General features: G+C 38.0%; 1 protein-coding gene across 1 annotated transcript in view; it reads right to left on the minus strand.

Moving 5' to 3' along the window:
• SEMA3E (semaphorin 3E) overlaps nt 1-19,649 on the minus strand; it is a 237,298-nt gene extending 217,649 nt beyond the window's left edge. The window contains exon 1 of the mRNA XM_047097093.1: nt 19,535-19,649. Coding sequence (XP_046953049.1) covers nt 19,535-19,649 — 115 coding nt within the window. The remainder of the gene's footprint in view (nt 1-19,534) is intronic.
• Nucleotides 19,650-20,162: the final 513 nt, after the last annotated feature.

Below are 20,162 nucleotides of genomic sequence, written 5' to 3' on the forward strand. Positions count from 1 at the left end.
TTATCGGTCATGTTATGACGACTTTTACAAAAAACAGATCTTTTCTTTTGCATTTTTCTACTTTTTTTGTCCAAGTACATTCTAGAGCAAATAGAATTTCATGGTCTCTCTCATTTTGGAGATAACTAGTTCTGAGATGGGCTATTTTGCAGAATAGGAAAAGGAATTACATTTGAATGTTTACTTTTACAAAAATCATAATTTGCCATACTTTAGTAACTTTTAATAAAAAGAACATACCTAGCGGGGCGCCTGGGTGGCGCAGTCGGTTAAGCGTCCGACATCAGCCAGGTCACGATCTCACGGTCCGTGAGTTCGAGCCCCGCGTCAGGCTCTGGGCTGATGGCTCAGAGCCTGGAGCCTGTTTCCGATTCTGTGTCTCCCTCTCTCTCTGCCCCTCCCCCGTTCATGCTGTGTCTCTCTCTGTCCCAAAAATAAATAAACGTTGAAAAAAAAAAAAATTAAAAAAAAAAAAAAAAAAAAAGAACATACCTAGCAAACTGGCCCCAATATACTTACTCAATGTCATTTCCTGCTCTTTTGTTGAAAGTTTGGCTTTCTCCTAAATTTCACTACAACCTCCATCAGTCTTGCCTTTTTGCATCAGCCTGCAATGCCCGTGTTTTTGTTCTCCCTTTAATGAACTCCTACCCATCCTTCAAGTCCCACATAAGATCCCACATCTGCCAGGAAACATTCTTCAAATATTCCAATTCATACTCTTTCTTCATTTGACAATTAAGTGAGTTAAAATTCTAAAATATATGTTAAGAATTATTATTTTATTTTGTTAATTTTAGTTAGTTAACATATAGCATAATATTGGTTTCAGGAGTAGGATTTAGTAATTCATCACTTACATATAAAGAATTCTTACTTTAAATAGCATAGACAAAGTCTAAAAAAATCTTAGCGTCATTTTTAGTAGTTTTGTGGGCAACTAATTCCTTTCCAGCATTAACTTTTATTTTTAATGTTTTATGTTCCTATACAATCCTCATTTTGCAGTAGTATTTTTATATAATCCTCCTTTGAGAATGACCAATTTCCATTTTCACATATGAGGGCTAATAAATGCCTTACAAAGGTTAAGTATAAAGGAATGAAAGTAACCCCACCAAATATTTTTCCATAACTGTGTCACAGAGTATAAAGAAATTCCACTTCCTTTACTAGAATTTATAATTTGGATACATTGGTAACTAAGTGATTTTATGAAGGAGGAAATTGTAAATCACTGTTTGATGGGCTTTTTAAAAGGCTGTTTCATATACTAGATGTTACCAAAGATGCTGATCTGGAATTTATACAAAGCGGGGTAGTGCTTAAAAAGTATTCTTTCACAACACTGAAGAAATAATATCAACCTAAAAATGATGAATTTTATGGGTAACATATTTACGAATAATTTTGGAATTATCTGTGAACAGGCTATTTATGGCTCTCCTAAGTTAAAGAAAGATTCTTTTGTGCCACTGAAATGTAGCTTTTCCCATGTGTTTCTTGTACAGAATGAACACCCAGAAAAGACCAGTTGGCCATAGCACAACACATTCATCCATATATTTACTGATTTCCTACTCTTTGCTAGGTATGAAGATATATAGTTGTGATACAGTATTCAGTAAAATACGATCTCTATTCCCAACTAGTTTATCCTATAGAGCTTAATATACAAATAGACAATGTAAATCACTTATGAACTATGTATGGAGTGCTCCGGAGGCTAAGGGAAGACTGGCAAAGGCATATCATGCCTAAATCGAGTCCTAAAAATGAGCAGTCGTTAAGAGTAAGCAGACGAGGAAGGGACGTTGGAGACAAAGGAGAAAGCCATTCATGGAAGCAGAAGCAATGTACAAAGACTTGGAGGCAAGAAAAGGCTTGACAGGTGTCCAGAATGACATGGAGTTCAGAATCACTGGAGATCGAAACTCAAAAAAGATCTATCACGAGAAAGAAAAGTAAACAGGGCTCAATCACGAAAAGCCTAGTGTACCACGTCAAGAAGGGTGCATTCTTTCTTAAAAGCCATGCATATTCTTCCATTAAAGATTTATTTGGGGGAATGAATGAGTAAGATTTGCATTTTTAATGATCACTCTGCTTATAGTATGACAAGTAGATTGGATTGACAGTAACATATTAGGAGGCTATTGTAATAAAGCAGATGGACCATAAATACATTAGTGGGACCAGAAAGATATAAATTGATTTAAGAAACAATGAATATGTAGTGTTCTTTGGACTTGGTGACCACCTGACTCAATACTATTCTCAGACTCATTCTTCCTCTACATTCAAAATTCCAAAAACGTGTGAGTAGCTCATAAACTAGTAATATAGGAAAAGGACATGCGATGAAGTTAATCCTATAACAAGAACAGAACAGACACCACAAATAAGTTTGATTAAAAAAATAGATTTTTAAAAATTTCATTTTAATGACACATACTTTTTAAAATATAAAATCTCCAGTGAAATAATTTTTCTAGAGCTTACTATTGACTTACAAGGAGTTAATGAAAAAATTATTCTGAAAAATCATATGCCTCTTTTTTTTTTAATTGCAGTACTTTCTACAAATACCCAGAGAGACTGGCAAATCTACAAAATGACAGCAAATTAAAGTTACAAAATTAAGCAATCACAGCTATGGTGGTATTTTAATTCTGCCATTCTGCCGTGGTGACCATTCCAGATTCTTTTTAAATAAAAATTGTTAAGACATTTAAAAAGTCTCCTATTTTAGCTGTGAAGAAAGGTTGTACTTTATTTCTCCATATTAAAGAATTTCAAGTTAATCTTTCCCTTACTATAGTTATATAAATTATCTTAACAATGTTTATGAAGAAAACCAGCAATAACATCTATTAGTCGGCATCTTCCCTGAAAGCCAAAAGCATATTAGTTTATATATGCTATAATTTAAAAATTGTCTCAAATGTGGGGTACCTGGATGGCTCAGTCTCTTGAGCTTCTGACTTCGGCTGAGGTCACGATCTCACAGTTCATGGGTTCGGGCCCCGCGTCGAGCTCTGTGCTGACAGCTCAGAGGCTGGACCCTGCTTCGGATTCTGTGTCTCCTTTCTCTGCCCCTCCCCTGCTTACACTCTGTCTCTGTCCCTCAAAAGTGAATGAACGTTAAAAAAAAATTGTCTTAAATGTGTGTTAAACTTCTTCCAAACACTGACATTGTAGAGAAATCCACACAATGTGTATTTTAAATTTTTAAAAATACTTTAAAAGAAATTTCTATACTGAATATAAGTGTTATCATTTCTAACTAGCTAAATTTCCTACAGATAATAAATGTGGAAACTGAGGTTAAGAAAAATTAAACACAAGTGAAAACGGTCTTTGAATGTGGGCACGTCTCACTCCAGAGCTCATGTCCTTCTCCAGGACACCACATGCTGTTATTGTGCTTATGATTCACATTCGACATTAGAGAGAGTGGGAGAGAGTTTTCCTTAACGTCGACAAACAAACCACGCATGCAAAATAAAGGAAAGCACTGGCTTAGAGCCTATGCGAAAAACCTGACAGCAATCTTACCATAAACCCACAGGTTGGCCTATGTGCCAAATGAGCTACTGTCACTCAGGTGGCTTTTAATAAATAAAAGTCGCCAGTTAGCATAACCACTATTCTGTGAACAAGGGAGGCGTCTCTTGAGTATTGATTGTGGTGCTCCGTTTTGAGGGGGACATTAACAAAGAGGAGGATGATCGGAACCCTGACAGTGCAGTCAGGATAACCATGGCATGAGAAATGTTCACCCCACACCACAAAAGTGCATGATAACTCTCTTTAAACATTTGGAGGTCTGCCATGACCTAGAATCTTACGGCAGGAGAGGAAAGAACTACAACAAAAAGTGAAAAATACAGGGGTTCCTGGGTGGCTCAGTTGGTTAAGCGTCTGACTCCTGATTTCGGCCCAGGTCATGATCTCATAGTTGTGAGTTGCAGCCCTGCATCAGGCTCCTGGTGACACCTGCTTGGGATTCTCTCTCTCCGCCCCTCCCCTGCTCATGCACTCTATAACTTAAAAAAAAAGTGGAAAATGCAGTAATATAGATTTGGATTGGGTATGCAAATGCTTTCTCCTCATCAGAATATTCAAAAGTGCAATGGACTTGTGCCTGGCTGGCTCAGTTGGATCTCGTGAGTTTGAGCCCCATGTTGGATGTAGAGATTATTTAAAATAAAAATAAAAATTAAAAAAAAAATGGAATGGACTTCCTTACCAGGTAGCGAATTCCCTTTCCATGAAAATGTACAAATTCAAAATAACAAACTCATCTGACTACCTGTCTGGATGTCACGGCAGAGAAAATACTCTGATGTGGGTAAAATTCCACAAGCATTTTTAAACTCCAGTCTTCTTCTAATCATTTATTTTTATTTTGGTTGGAATAGGTATATGAAATTCTATGCATGTCACATGGGTCTTAACTGCATAAGCGTAATTATTGATTTTTCATATTCCACCGGTAAATTCTCCCTCCTCTCCTCCCTTTCTCCTCATCTTCTCTCCATTTTCTCTCTCCTCTCTCTTGCTCCACTCTTGCTTTCCAGGGCTCTCTACTGTTCTTTCCCTCTCCCTCTCTCCCTCTACTTTCCATCAAACATTTAGCATTGACTATGCATCGGGCACTATTCTAAATGAATTCCAAAGGTCCTTCATTTAATCCTTATTGCAATCAGTGACATAGGTGCTATTTATTTTCCATCGATTTGAGTCAGAGAAGGGCTATGTGGCCGGTATCACATTAATAAATTTGTTTCTGTTACGTTTGTTTTCCAAACGGTGTTTCAGAGTGGAAAAAATAACAGTGTGCATTTCAACCAATCTGTCTGGAGCAGCCGGGTCTCAGAGTCACAGCCAGATGAAGGCAACGTTTTGGAAAAACATCGTTTACCTATTTTTTTTTAATTGCCGCAGCAGGAAAGATTATAAAATTAAATGAAATAATAAAGTTAGGAATGGACCCACCCCAAATTATTTAGATGCCAAAGTAAGCCAATCCCAGCTGTTATTCCTTACCCTGGCTGCCATCCTCAGCAAGAGCAGTATGGGGGAGTGTGGGCAACCGGCTGCAGCAGCAGCTGGGTCTATTTGTTAGGAGGAAAAAAATAGTCAGTGAAGACAAAGGGAAATTTCAGGGGCTAGCAGTGTGAATGGAAACTTGGAGCCTGGCTGGGGGAACCTTAGAAGTGAAACGCCATGCTGGAGGCAACAACATTGCAATATTCCACAAGCATTTACAGGCACAGCACTGCCTCCAGCAAGCGCCTTGGCTGGCAAGAGTTTTATTCCACAACAGCAAAACTTCCCAATGATACATTGTGGGTAAATGTCCTCCTATTACAGCATTTTGGACACTGGAAAACAAAGCAACATCAAGATCTGTTCCAACCAGGCAGTGGGTATTTATGAGCAGACTAATAGGACAAATGGCATTCTAATCTAAACAAAATCTATTCCTAATTATTATATGTTCATTTATATAGGCATGCAAATGCCTAGTGAGCATAAGTACATATTCCAAAATGCAACTGCCTACAACAAAATCCTAGTATTCTATTTATTTGACCTCCCTTGAGACCAATATGCTAAAAGGCATCTAATGTGTTTCTGAGTGATTACTGCCTTATTTGTGTGTAGCCTTTTTCATTGTTATTAATTTCCTAATCTTTCATTTCTATTCTTGTCTAATTTTATTGATTTTAAGCCTTAGAGACTTCTCTTTTTTTTTCCCCCTCCAGATATGAAAATTTTTTTCTACAATCTTAAAATACATCAGACTTCAGTTTGGGCATACATATTTTGGAGCAAGTAAAAAACATTTGGCAAAAAAATCTGTCAAAAGCAGTGCCCAGTACATAACTTTTATCTTATTTCTGAGAAATATAATGACAAAGATATAATTATATTCTTTTAATTATAAGCATAATTAACTTAACTGTAATATTTTTCTTCTTGCTACGGTTATCTAAATATTACAAGGGAATTCTGCTTTGGGAAATTACTAGAAAATCAACGCATATTAGTGTGTTGAAGTTTAAACATTAACTTCTCATAATTGTAACAATGTAGTAACAAAATTGATTTTTTGGGTGGCTTGTAATACCATTCCAGTATTTTATAGTCCTAGCTTCTTCTTTCTTCATTCTAGACAGATTAAAAAGAACTATTAACTTGTCCCTTATGAACAAGAAGATGCAATTATATGGATAATTGAGTACACCAACTAAAATGATAACATTTGACTTTGGAAAAAAGGTTTTTTTTCTGTTTAATTTAAATTTTAAACATGGGTGGGATGGCTATTCTAAGAATACACCATATGGTTAACTCAAGTTTAAGCAGACCCTTAAATTGTCAGCAAGCTCAATATTCTAGTACTCATTCCAAGCAATTGTAAAGTTATCTGTCACATAATCACTCATCTGACCGGAAATATGTGTAGCATTTATGCATCATGATAATGTTGAACTTGAAGTTTCTTTTTCCCTTCCTTTTTTTTTTTGTTTCTGTTTTTGCTTTTGCTTTTGATAAGGAAGAATAGCTATATCAGTTTCATCAATAATGACAGAGCTATTTCAAAAGGAATCACTTTTATTTTCTGTATTTTACACATTTTACTTTAAAAGTATATTACTTTTACCTTGCTCAAAGTGATCAAAATGATCCTATTTTCTATATATTTATTTGACAACTTGACTTTGGCTTCTAAAAATAAGATAATCAGGTGCTTCCTGTTTCCATATTTATTTACTCCTTATAGTAGAAAGGGACAGTGACAAAATGTGTGCTTTCTCCTGAATTAACTTCACTTTTAACCTTTCTGTTTATGTCCATTAATTTCTGCTTTCACATTAGATGTATTATATTGGAGTAATTAGTATGGTGTTAAAAAAAACAACTCAAGTATACAATGATTTCAAAACATATTGTCAATTTTTGTAAGATAAAATCTTAAGGCAAATTTTTCATTGGTTCTTTCTCAATTAACTTGGGCTGGGAAATAAATTGAAAATAACTTGCATAAGCTAATTTAATTACAAAACTTGTACACAGTGCTTATTCTTCTCACTACATTATTGCCTATAGCCATGCTTTTAGAGCAATAAATGCACGAAACAAAAGCAACATAGTCAAATTATTCATAAATCAACCTTTCCACAGAGATGAACTGATAAAAACAAAAAACTATTCTTGCTTTTGTTCATTTAGAATATTCTTCGGAAACAAAGGTGTTGAATAAGTTACTACCCTTTTATAGCCTTGCCTTTTTCTGCTTTGTGGCTGATTTCATGCCTTAGTTCTTTGTCTCTCTTCATAGTTCATCACTCTAGAAATGAATCCGCTGCTACACTGGACACTGGAGATCATGACTGAAGCAAACGGAAAGGTGCTTGAAATGTGACATCTATCATGTAATGGCCCAGATGAATTCAAACCACCTCTGCCAAAGCCTTAAACTGTACCTTCCAATAATATACAGATATTTCCTGAATAATTTAAAAGCAGTTCTGGATTTCTCTTCAAAGCTTTCGTAACAGAAGACCTGAAGCCAAAGCGGGACCTAACATTTTGGAGCAGGGATAGAAGAGAATTATTCTCATCGTTTTTCCTGACTTCTCGAATGCTCCTCCTGAGAGGCCTATCATCTCATTTTGTGCCACCTGTATTAGGAACCTATTTAGATGTGGCATCCAGCTGAAGAATTCAGATTGGTAACATTAAAGTGAATAAATCTAACACTTACGTTCATACATTAAATGCAACAGACGTAATAAATTTATCAAGTACATAAACCACATTAGCTTCTAAGGATCCGAACAATAAAACAATAAACCTGCCTTCAAAAATTTCAAAATTTACCTGTGAATCTGTATTAATCATATTACTCAAACAAGAAAAGTGAGAATGACTTAAAGTTATATCGAAATGGGGGCGATTTGATTGACCACGAACACAGAGCATTTGTCATACTATTGTGTGTAGGAAAGCTATGAACGCAGTGGGATTCAGTTACTTAGATATCCAAGGGCAGCCGTGTTTGTAGTAGGACGCAGGGCATTACCTGCAGTAGGATGGCAGTCGGAGGGAGGCAGGAATGGTGGCAAGATGGGATGAGACCTGGATGATTCGCTCCATGATTCGCTCCATGCTTCTTTTTTTTTTTTTTTAATTATTTTTTTTTTAATTTTTTTTTTTCCCAACGTTTTTTTATTTTTGGGACAGAGAGAGACAGAGCATGAACGGGGGAGGGGCAGAGAGAGAGGGAGACACAGAATCGGAAACAGGCTCCAGGCTCCGAGCCATCAGCCCAGAGCCTGATGCGGGGCTCGAACTCACGGACCGCGAGATCGTGACCTGGCTGAAGTCGGACGCTTAACCGACTGCGCCACCCAGGCGCCCCTGCTCCATGCTTCTTGCCTAGACTTCTCATCCCCAAGACTGTGCTCTGGTTCTTCTTTCCAACTCCATGCTTCCACAAGCTCTTTGTGTTAACTTCAAGTATAGAAAAAAATCCTGCTTTATCACGACTTGTCTCTTCTTACAACTAGACCTTACGGCTTCGCAGGAATACTGTTTGAGTAGAGGTGCTGTGTGTGTGTGTGTGTGTGTGTGTTTAATAAACTTCTTACTTTAGAATAGTTTTAGAGTTACAGGAAAGTTGTAAAGATAGTGAAGGGAGTCCTCATAAAGCGACACCCAATTTCCCTATTATTAACACCTTACATTAGTATGGTACTTGATCACAGTTAATAAGCCAATACGGATCCATTATTATTAACTAAAATAAGTTTTACTTTTAATGTTCCCAGGATCCCATCCAGGAAATGCATCGCACTTACAAAACTGTGTTTTTTTTTAATTATTCTTTGTATTTTTAATTATTTTAATGTTATTTTTTTAGAGAGAGAGAGACAGACAGACAGATAGAGCACAAGCCAGGGAGGGGCAGAGAGAGAAGGAGACGCACAATCCAAAGCAGACTTCAGGCTGTGAGCTGTCAGCACAGAGCCCGACACAGGGCTCGAACTCCTGGGATTATGACCTGAGCCAAAGTCGGACACTTAACTGAGCGACCCAGGCGCCCTGTGTGTTTTTTATTCTTAAATCCCTAGCATGATGATCAGTCTCCAAAGATGGAAGAAGCTCACCAACTAGTCATGGAATAAGTGAATGACTGAATAAACAAATATTTCTTAAGAAGATACAGAAGCTTCTGAGTCCCTGAAGGAAAAGATCAGGATGTATAACAAAAAAAAAAAAAAAAAAAAAAAAAAAGAAGTGGACCTAATTTCATTAGTCCGAGAAAATATTTCACTGAGAGACGAAGGAGTTCTGGAATCTCATAAACTGCTTTTCCATAATCCACCAATATTCGAGGTTTTCTCATCTGAACTCAGTGATAGCATGACGTGTCCTAATTTACACCATCAATAATCATTAAAAACAGATTTCATTTACATGTTAAATTATTACCTATATGTCATCTAGTAAAAAAAAAATAATAGGTAGAAAATGGTATAGTATGTAGTAGATACTCAGGAATTTAAGTATATTTATTAGGATCAAGGGTGTGGTTTGGAAATTTGAATAAACGACACCCTGAACGTAGGCAATGGACCTAAAGGGGAAAAAATGAAACGGGTGACATAAAAGTGAGGCTCCCCTGGAGCATCATCCCGAACACTTAGCCCAGCGTTTCTCATGCTCCAGTGTGCATGAAGTCACCTGCAGGACTTAAAACACAGCTTCCTAAGCGCCAGAATCACTGATGAAGAAGCTCCCAGGAGAGCTGGTGCTGCCAGTCTCTGACACTTTTCATAGCACCCCAGTGTCTATCTCCTCCGGATCCTAGCTTGGAAGAGGAACAGAAGAAAATCCCAAGCAGCTTCATCTCCTCTGCAATGAAATTCAACTAAGCCTTCTGTCACGCAAATTTTTTAGCAGTAGCTCTATCTCTTCAAAAAAATTAAAGAAGCCTTTATGGTTTTGCCATTTTGACCGTAACATGGAAGCCAACGACAATAATAAAAAGTTTTGTTTTGTTTTTATCCCCTAGATGGTCAACACCCAGCCTGTAATTACTGGCTTTAGGAATGATCTGGTAAGTCATTTTATTCTATTCACAAGAGTCCTATCAAAAATATTTTTAAAAATTAAAAAAAATTAAATGTTCCTTGCCCTCAAAAATCATAAAATGTTTAAAGACAATTCAATAGACAATATTTTAAGGCACAACAACAAAGTGTACGTTTCCATGATACACGTACGTATTCTACAATATTGTATGAGATAGATAGTGTTCATCGGTCCCTTTATACTTGTGAGGAAGCTAACCCTTCGAAGTTCAATGATTTAGCAAGAATAACACAGCGTCAAATAGGATATACGTACTAAACATTCAGACTCAGGATTTTAAAATTGTGAGTCCTTACTTATTCTTTCCACCAGAACATAGTGTTTCCTAATAGGAATTTTTAAAGTATTTTGGAGAAGTTCTACACACTGGGAGGTCTAGTAAGGGAAGGAAAAGAGTCCTAGAATTTTAGAATTGGAAAGGATCTCAGGAATCACATGATGCATAATAAACTTTTGGAGTCGGGCTTAGGAAAAAAGCCATCAGGAGGCATGAATAGCTATGTGCAATGCTGTCAGCACATTTCCTCTTTGATTTTAGTTCTATAGCGCATCTTGAGCTTTGAATTTAAAGCCCTCTTCATTTCCCATCATTTCCGGGAAGGGAACTGGTCAGAGGGGAAAAGGTCAGCGTCCCTAGCTGCCCTCTACTTTCTGCCTCTTTTATTCCCATTTTCTTTGCTGCTTTGCTGCTTTGCTTCTGGTTCTGGAATTAGTTTGGCTACCTAAACCCACCACTGAGACTTATTCTTAGGGACGCTGCTCCCCTTGCCCTATCTTGTGAATAAAACCCTCTTTTTATTCTGGTTCCAATGAATTAAAACTTAAAACTCAGAGAAAATGAACTGAAATGGTCTAGAAATAGATGGGCTTACATGAAGAATATCCTAACTTACACTTAACCCAAGCCCAGCCAAGGTGTAGAGGCGGGGCATGGTCCCTCCTTCTAGGTACCCTAATTCCTTCCTGCTCCAGTCCCCACAGCCTTTACACACCTGGCAGCATGAGCTGTCCATTAGAAACACAGGTGAGACTCAGGGAGCCTGGGTCGCTCTGTCGGCTAAGCGTCCGACTTCGGCTCAGGTCATGATATCAAGGTCTGTGAGTTCGAGCCCCGCGTCCGGCTCTGTGCCGACAGCTCAGAGTCTGGAGCCTGCTTCAGATTCTGTGACTTCCTCTCTCTCTGCCCCTCCCCCACTCACACTCTGTCTCTGTCTCTCTAAAAAATAAATAAAAAACGTTAAGAAGAAAAAAAAAAGAAACACAGGCGAGACAAAGAGGGTGAGTCGTCCAGGTGGCTAGTAAGTAACTTATTTCCTAAGTCATGAATTTCACCAACTTTTGAATGCCTAATGAGTATAATTAAACTTTGTTGTTTAATTCAAAGGTCCTGTCTTCTGTTGATTAAATTAGAGAATAAAAATGAAACAAATATTGAAGATAAACTGAGGCCAATAAATATACACCATTCACCAGAAATATGTTTTCATTCTACTTTTGGGCTAAGATGAGGGTGAAATAAAAATATCTACCTGGAACAAAAGCAGAGGAGGAGGAAAAAAGGGAGAGAGGGGTGGTGATAGCAACACAGGGGGTAATCAAAGAATGAAGTGGTAAGAGAAAAAAGGGAGGTGCCTGGTGATCACCCAGGAAAGACAAATGCAGCAAAAAGTAAAGAAGAAGACGTGGGAGAAGGGGGAGGAAGAAGAGGATGAGGAAGAAGAGGAGGAAAAGGAGAAGGAGAAGGAGGAGAAGCAGAAGCAGAAGCAGAAACAGAAGCAGGAGCTGCTGCTTGGTTATAAATGAGCAAATATGGCTAACATGTCTGGAGGCCCTGGTTGCTTCACTACAATGCAGCCCCGAGAGGCCTGGGGGTGACTGGAGAGAGAAAGCCCTAGCCTTGCTCCTAATGCATGCCTCACCGAAGGAGCCATAAACAGTTCTTCAGGATTTCTTTGTTTCCTTGGCGTTCCTCATGCTAACCTCCATCAGACTCTCCTTTACAAAACACGACTCTAAATCGTTTTGTTTCATTTATATACCCACTCAATGCTCACTATTGAACACCTACTAAGAGGTCAGGAGCGGTGCCCCAGCCCAGTTATCTTACCTGTTTGTCCAAGGGAAGATAGAATGGAAAGCTTTCTTTCACTTTCAAAGCAAACAATACATGCTAGGCTGTTAGCTGCTTATAAGACCCTGTTTTGTTTAACTTTTGACTGTGTGGTTCGGTCCTGGTAATATTAGTTCTATGTGCTTTACAAAGCTGGGTCTACAATAACCTTTGTTAGTAACTTTTGTTTATGCTGTGGCTTTGGTCTGCTATCTCCAAGGTACCAATCAGAAAAGTTGCAACTTTCCTTTTCCTTGAAGTTCCAACTTCCTAATTAAGGATAAGTTAATTCCTTATACTATCAAAAAATAAATACATCTACAGTGACTTACAAACACGAGAGACCCCAAAATCCCTTGTTCCTTCTAGTCATCTACTCCTATAAGAGCTGGATTTCATGAAATAAAATCTTGGCTTGCAAGTAAAAAACTCTAGTGATTAAGGATCCTCCCTTATTTTAAGTTATAAGTTAATAATTAACTCATGATTGCTTTTAGAATTAAAAAAAAAAAAAGGAACCAGGGTAGGCTAATTCTCACTGAACCTCTGATTCATTGAATAACCTCTGAAAAGCTTCCTACAGTAAAGTATTTGCTGCGCTAATTTGCATGATCTCATGTAATTCTTTCAGGATATTGCAAGTTACACATTACCCCATTTTACAGATGAGGAAATTCATAGTCAGAAAAGAAAGTAACTTGGGATCATACAGCCAGAAGCAAGATTCCTATTAGATATGCCTCCTTCAAAGTCTACAGAGATTTTAGGCCACTGAAGATACAATGTGAGACAGTTTTGCAATACCTGGGCCTAAACCACTCTTCTGTGTGTACTGTGCCAAGGCCATAAGCTGAGTCCTCAAACAGAGAGCAACAATGGCTGAGAGTTTGCTTACCAGGAACAGAAGCAGAAATACATTTCTAAGCCCCAGATATCAAGCAAATCATGGATTTCTCCTTTTCATTTCCACACTAGCTGTGGAGGCAAGATTACCAGGGCAATGGGGCCATTTGGTGGGCATGCCATGAACCAGGCATTAGAACTAAAGAAGGCTGAAAATTTCTTGAGTAATCAGTTGCCTTGGCCAACCCTAGGGCCATATGAAGTCAAGTTATTAATTCTTCAGACTTTCTGTCCTTGAAATCAGCACATTCTTTGACAGAAAGTGTTCTCTCAATATCAGAGACTAAAACACTTTGTTCAAATGTGGTATTCACATATCTTTTCATTCATAGTCTAGAAAATCCAACCTATAAAATACCCAGTCTTGTCACTGTCATCCATATCATGAGTACAAAGAAAAATGCTTGCTTAAGTCCAAGAAATAACTCATGACATTGATAGTTTCTCTTATGCTTCAAATGTTATTTAAAACCATGCTGTGAAAAAATCATTATTAAAATAACCATAATCCTTTGTATAATTTATATAATATTCTTAAGTGTCAGATGTTGGGCTAAAGACTATTACCAACATTTAGCCCTGCATATTGAAACTAAGAAAATAATCTAAATCTTCACTGTGCACTTTTTGGAAAGTGTTTTAATGGTATAATTTTACTTTTGTTTTGTTTTAAATTCTCCGAGACTGAACTTAGAAGACCACTTTAACACTGCAGTGGCTATGTATAAAGGGGCATGCATGCATGCAAAGTGCCATTTCTGGATTCCTGCAGACTAAATTCCTCTACTAAGCCACAGAAGAGTTTTACACACAAAGATAAAGGAGTAAATCTTTGCGCGCTCTCCCACTAAGAACTTCCAATGATGATTCCAGTAGATATCTTTGATGAAATAAAACTGACTCTGCAGATTGCTAACAATAATAATTTTCACCAGCAATGACCAACTTGATGTTTGGTTCTTTATTATGTTGTCATAATAGAACTGAGGCCATCAAGTTGATCTCATCCCAGAGAGACCCTCTCTATGAAATAGTCTGAGGCTACAGGACAACTCTGACATAGACAGCAAAGTGACAATATGGCAACAGATTTTTGAAAGAATATTCCATTGGGACCACATGCCCACTGCATATATTTAAGAGTCAATAACAAGTATCAGTTGTATATTACGTATAGGACACTCTCTTTATAAAGACTTGAGAAACGATTTTACTCAGCTATGTTATTTTTCAGTCCAAAATTGGCCCAGTTCATTTACAAATTCCATTTACTGCTCATGCTAACTCTGACCTCCCTTCGCCCTATCTCCATATTAAAGCACAACGGCTTTACCAATGTAACACCCAATATCCAGGTAAGAAGTAAATAATTCATATTCATTCAGGGACTTCAATATATCCACATGCATTTCTGTGATATGTGAGCAGTATCTGTCCATCACAAATATCAAAACTACAAAGGGTAGCACCATCTAAAATCCTTACACAGACTTCACCTACAGAAAATATATTCTGGGTAAACCAAACTCAACAAAACATACTGTCATTCCTTTCATCTTACCCAGTACTTTTAATTTCACATAAACTATTTCTTCAACGTTTATTTATTTTTGGGACAGAGAGAGACAGAGCAGGAACGGGGGAGGGGCAGAGAGAGAGGGAGACACAGAATCGGAAACAGGCTCCAGGCTCTGAGCCATCAGCCCAGAGCCCGACGCGGGGCTCGAACTCACGGACCGCAAGATCGTGACCTGGCTGAAGTCGGACACTTAACCGACTGCGCCACCCAGGCGCCCCTCACATAAACTATTTCTTAATAAATCTACCACTTAATTCTCACCGACTCTCCCTGCGGGAGAACTGGCACGAGGTTTGTATTTACTCCTGGGTCCTATTTAGCAACTTTCTTCATGAATCATGCCTTATGACCACTTTTTATTTATTAACCACACAGGGATATGTGACTAATGTCACTATTGATAATACTTTGTTACTGGCTGAAAAACCAAAGCTATGAGCTGGGTCAGGAAAAACTGGCTCAGCCACTGCCTCTTTTTTGTATTTGCTCTGGATATGAAATGAATACAGCCTCCAGGATGATCATTTAAAACATTTCATTTTTGTTATGCTCTTCTACAATTCTATCTCAATTTTCTTTCACATAAGCTAGAAAAAGAATCAGAAAGGTGTGGTGTAAGGTGAATATGTGTAATAAATAGATATACTACATACACGCCAATAGCAAAACTATTGGCCATGAATCTTGTAAAAATGCACAGATGTGACCATTTTCTAAATTATTATAACTAGAGATCAAAGGTATGGAAGACGGGATTTGGAGTGAATGCAACCTATCATGATAAACCGTATATTTTATGCTAATTAAGACCAACTTCTTCTTTCTTCTGTGTTAACATCATCCTAGCATTTATTGATATCCAAACTCATGCCATTCCCCAAGATTTTTCTCCTTAGGACATGTTTCCATCTAACCTTCATTTATATCAGTCTTCACAAAACATTGATAAAATAATTTTTAGGTTATAAGGTACTTTCACAGTTTCGTCGTTCCATTTGATTCTCTCAAAAACCCAGTAAGATATACAGCGAAAGCACCATTACCATCCCTATTTTCAAATTAAGGAGACTGAGGCACAGAAAGTTACCATTAGTATAAGTGGAAGGAGAGACCTCTGACTCTACATCTGAAGCTATGACAACTCTGTATTTAATTGGTTATAATATCGAAATACAGATAGACTAACACTCTTTATCCCACTTTTTTTTATATGGATAGATATATATTCAATGCTCAAATCTACATTTATAACATCAACATCTGCTAGGAACGATCTTTGGCCATATTTATGCCTTCACTTCTGTATCTCCTCACCAAACATCCTCTGATTACACAGTCATTCTCCTTGGCTTCTGTGACTGTGTCACTCTTTATTGGGTCTTTGAATACCTACCCCATCTGCCAAGCTCCCTTGACTGAATTTCTGGGGTTTTCCATGTACGTTGGGATTTCTTCTTTGACGTGAGGCTTTGCTCATTTGTTTTTTCTTCTTTGAGCTCCATGAGCAAGAAGGTTATTTTTGCCTTCCCTGTAACCCCATTAATGCGGATGGTGAGAGATAAGGAGACAACAGACATCAACAGAGGGCAGAGGCTGCATCTAGCAGGACTCTTCTCCCTTTATTCTCTTTCCTTCACTTCTGTCATGAGAATCAGAGCTTTTTTTCAAGGAAATCCTTGGGTAGAATATTATAAACTTGCAATAATCACACCAATATTATCCTCTTTAGAGTACTGGCTATAAAGTTGGCCATGATTTTTAACTATTCATAAACACTTAAACACTTGCCTGGTACCGTTAATCTCAACTCAAATCTTGACTGAAAAGTCTTACAAAGCAGAACAGCAACTTGCTATAATTTTATTTGTTAACACAATTTATCTTACACCTGTAGAACACATTAAAGATACAGGCATTGCCTCAACAAGAGTAAATGTGTCATCACTTAATCCACTAAGCTTGCTTCTCAGGGAGAAATTCAATATTTTCCCACTGCAGGTGGAGCGCAGTGGGAAATCAGCAAGAAGATGCTCTATATCTGATACCAATTTTCTACCTTGTCTCACTCCCTCTCTGCCTTTTCCCCCTTTTAGCTCTAATGATCTCTCCTCCTCTTAAACACTGTTTAAGGACATGCCACATCCAAAGATAGAGAAGGATAGGGGAAAAGGGAAAGTCATTGGCATTTTATGTAATTCAGCTCAAACTTTTTATATGATGCTGCAACTTCTACCTCTTTTTGGGGAAGAGACATTAGACTTGTGGTCTCAGGTGCCACCTTGGTAACGAAGGAGGTAAGAAAAATATTTGTCTTTCTCCCATAGAACATAAACCACCGCTATGAAATGAATCCCTGGAATAATCCAGTAGGTCACCTCTAGAGAGCCCTCGAGATTTATCTGCTGGGGGTCAGGCGGCAGTTCAGAGGTGTTACAGTATTTATATACAGCACTGTTTATATTTTGAAGGACCATGTACTCACTTACAGTATCAATCAACTAATTGATCCATTAGTAAAATTGTAGCACTTCTGGTATCATTTAAGGTAGCAAAAGATTATACTCTGAAATACCCCACCCTTAGTTTTTGGATACCTCTAAGACAGTCCACTGAATTTCAGAGTGTAAAGAGTAAACGGGCTGTTTAGAGTGTGAAGAGTAGATGGGGCTAAATATTCCTGCTCCAGCAGTCCTTCCCTTACACTGAGTCACCTGCAGTGCCTACATTTGCTGCTTCTGGTTGCATCTCCGTGGTGGCCTCTCAGCTGATTTTGCTGGCTAACATGCACAAGTGAGAACAGTCTATTTTCAGGTGACTGTATATCGTCTTTGTAGAAAAGCACAACATTGTGCATTTCAGCTAGTGCCATCACATCAAAAGGTTAAGAAAAACCAAAGGGAAATTTTGTGGTACTTTTCAGTCTAGAGTCCACATAGATAGAAGTTCTATTCCCACATCATCTAACACAACCCAAAAAATCAATTCCAGATTCCTCTGATTAAGAGAGGTAGTGGGGGGGAAAAAAGATGTAGTCAAGGTGAGTCTGAAAACAATAATATGCATAGCATTTAGTTGCATTAGAGAGTTTGGGTATGCTTTGACCAGATTACAAACTCTCTAATGAAATATTAATATGATATAGCTTCAAAAATATACTGATAGTGAACTACTGAAAACAAGTACCTAATAATGAGGTATAAAAGGTTGATACCAGGTGTAGTTAGAAGAGTGGCTCACCAAAACTGGCAGCTTATCCACTTGGCTACACAAGAAAAACAACCCATTTATTACATTCTTCTCCTGACATCCTTCTTTGTCCATAATTCATCACATCAAATTTTTTACATTTTGATACATTCGATCAAGCTTCTTAGAAATATGCATTTTGATACACACCATGATACATCTTCCCAATTCAAATAATTTGTGCTAATGTTAGGTACTGTATTTTAAATCCTTTACAGATACACTGTCCATGTGTCTCTTAAACTCATGTTATCTACCGGGGAGTACAGTAGGAAAACTATTTAAACGAAGAAAGTATTCATAGTTTGTTAACTAGTCTAAAAATGAGAAATTTCTATGGTCCAAATCAGCGGATGACTGTCCAATAAAAATAAACAAACAAAAAAAAAGGTCAATCATGACATCTAAATTTGAGGCTTCCCTTTGTGTTTCTCCCTCTGGTAAAGATTACACCTATACTTTAAAAATATAGGTTTCTGTAACCGGGACAATTTAAAATCTTACACAATGGAAAAGTGGTTCTTATGTAATTGTTGTTACTACAACTGTTATCTGTCTTAGTGACTAATGACAGATAATAAATACTTCGTTGCAGAAAATTTATTCCAAATTACATTTGGGTCAGCAGTCACTTTCTCAATGTGTGGGTTTTGTTTGCTGTTTGTTTGTTTGTTTGTTTACAGAAGAATCACCAAACCTATTCATGACTGGCTTTTACTGGTCCTGATGCAAAAGCTATCTTCTGATCATTTATTTATGACCAAATGCTGCTTTACAAGACATAGCTCAGAATAAAATATTTAAGCACTTTCTCCTAGATCTTCAGTTAAGCAATATGAATTTACACAAAAAGAATCAATGCTAGTGAATAGTATCCTGATACTTGAATCGATATAAATTAGTTTACAAGGATTGTTAATAAACGCTGAACATTTTTTTTTGCCAGACATAAAAGAAATTCTAATAATCAGTTCAACTAAAAAGCTAATTTATATCAGTCGTTAGTCATTTTAATTACACGGTGATGACTTTGTCATCATGGGCAAGAAATCATTTCGCTTCTCAGGAATTTCATTTTCCCCTCCTCCTCTCATCCCCATTGTGGACAACACCAAACCTATACTGCACCTCTCTCTGAAGCCCTTCTCCAACATCCGTGTTTCCCATCATGCATAAATTGGTATTCAAATACCTACTGCTAACTTGGATTCAGCCCCTCCAGGCTATTTACAACCTGCTTCCTGTCCTCTTCTGTTGTGTCTGCTAGTGAGTGAACTTCTCATTAATAAAACCCAATATTTACAAGACAAAAATAACATCTCCAAGTTGGCATGCAATTTTGCACTATTCTCAGATGCGGTGAGTATGACATGCTAATCAGAGGCACTTAGAGTCTTAGGTCAGTTTGGCAATAATGTTTTTCAGCTGCGTTTTAAGGGTCTGTGAAGACCAAAGATCTAGGTTAAAGGACTTTAATTTTTTTCTCTCTCTTTTTAACAAAAGGATCTAAAAAGGTGACCTACCTTTATGTGACAGACGTAGGCGGGGGTGAGGGGTATCTGCCGTGTGCCCTCCCGTCCAAAGCTCCAGTAAGTAACCCCACAGGAGCCAGGTGACCAGGTTCGCGGCCGATGCCATGCTGCCTGCTCACCGGGCAAGCCCTCCGATCCGCACTTGAAGGCGGGTCTGAGTTTTACTTAGGACTCCCCTCCAGGGGCAGCGCGTGAGAGGCTTTGTCACAAATCGAACGCGTTGTCATCAGAAAGCACGGTCCCAAAGTGCCATTTGCCAGGCTGTATTTGGCTATGTAAGACCTTTCTTCCCCGAGGACAGTTGTTTATAAGCCGGGAGCAGGAGGACATTCCAAGGAGTGAGTCTTTCGAGCCATGTCCTGTCCAGAGCTCTCTTCAGTAACTGTGCGGGTAGACTCGGGAGGAAACTGTGGGGTTTTTTTTTAGTCACTTCTGCAAGCGGTTCATTGAGAAAAAAAAAAAAAAAAAAAAAGCCCTGAGCACACGCACTGCCTTCCCCCCGTGGAGCTCTTCTCTTCTGGCTCCTTGAAGCCTCTCCGAAGTCAGCCTCTTGCACTGACTTGCCAAACAGCTAGTTTTAATTCACCTTTCACCTTGCTAATTAAAAACAAGAAGTGCC

The sequence above is a fragment of the Lynx rufus genome, unplaced genomic scaffold (genome assembly GCF_022079265.1).
Source record: "Lynx rufus isolate CCGP_SWC_20201006 ecotype Redwood Valley unplaced genomic scaffold, mLynRuf1.p SCAF_4, whole genome shotgun sequence".
Taxonomy (NCBI): Eukaryota; Metazoa; Chordata; class Mammalia; order Carnivora; family Felidae; genus Lynx; species Lynx rufus.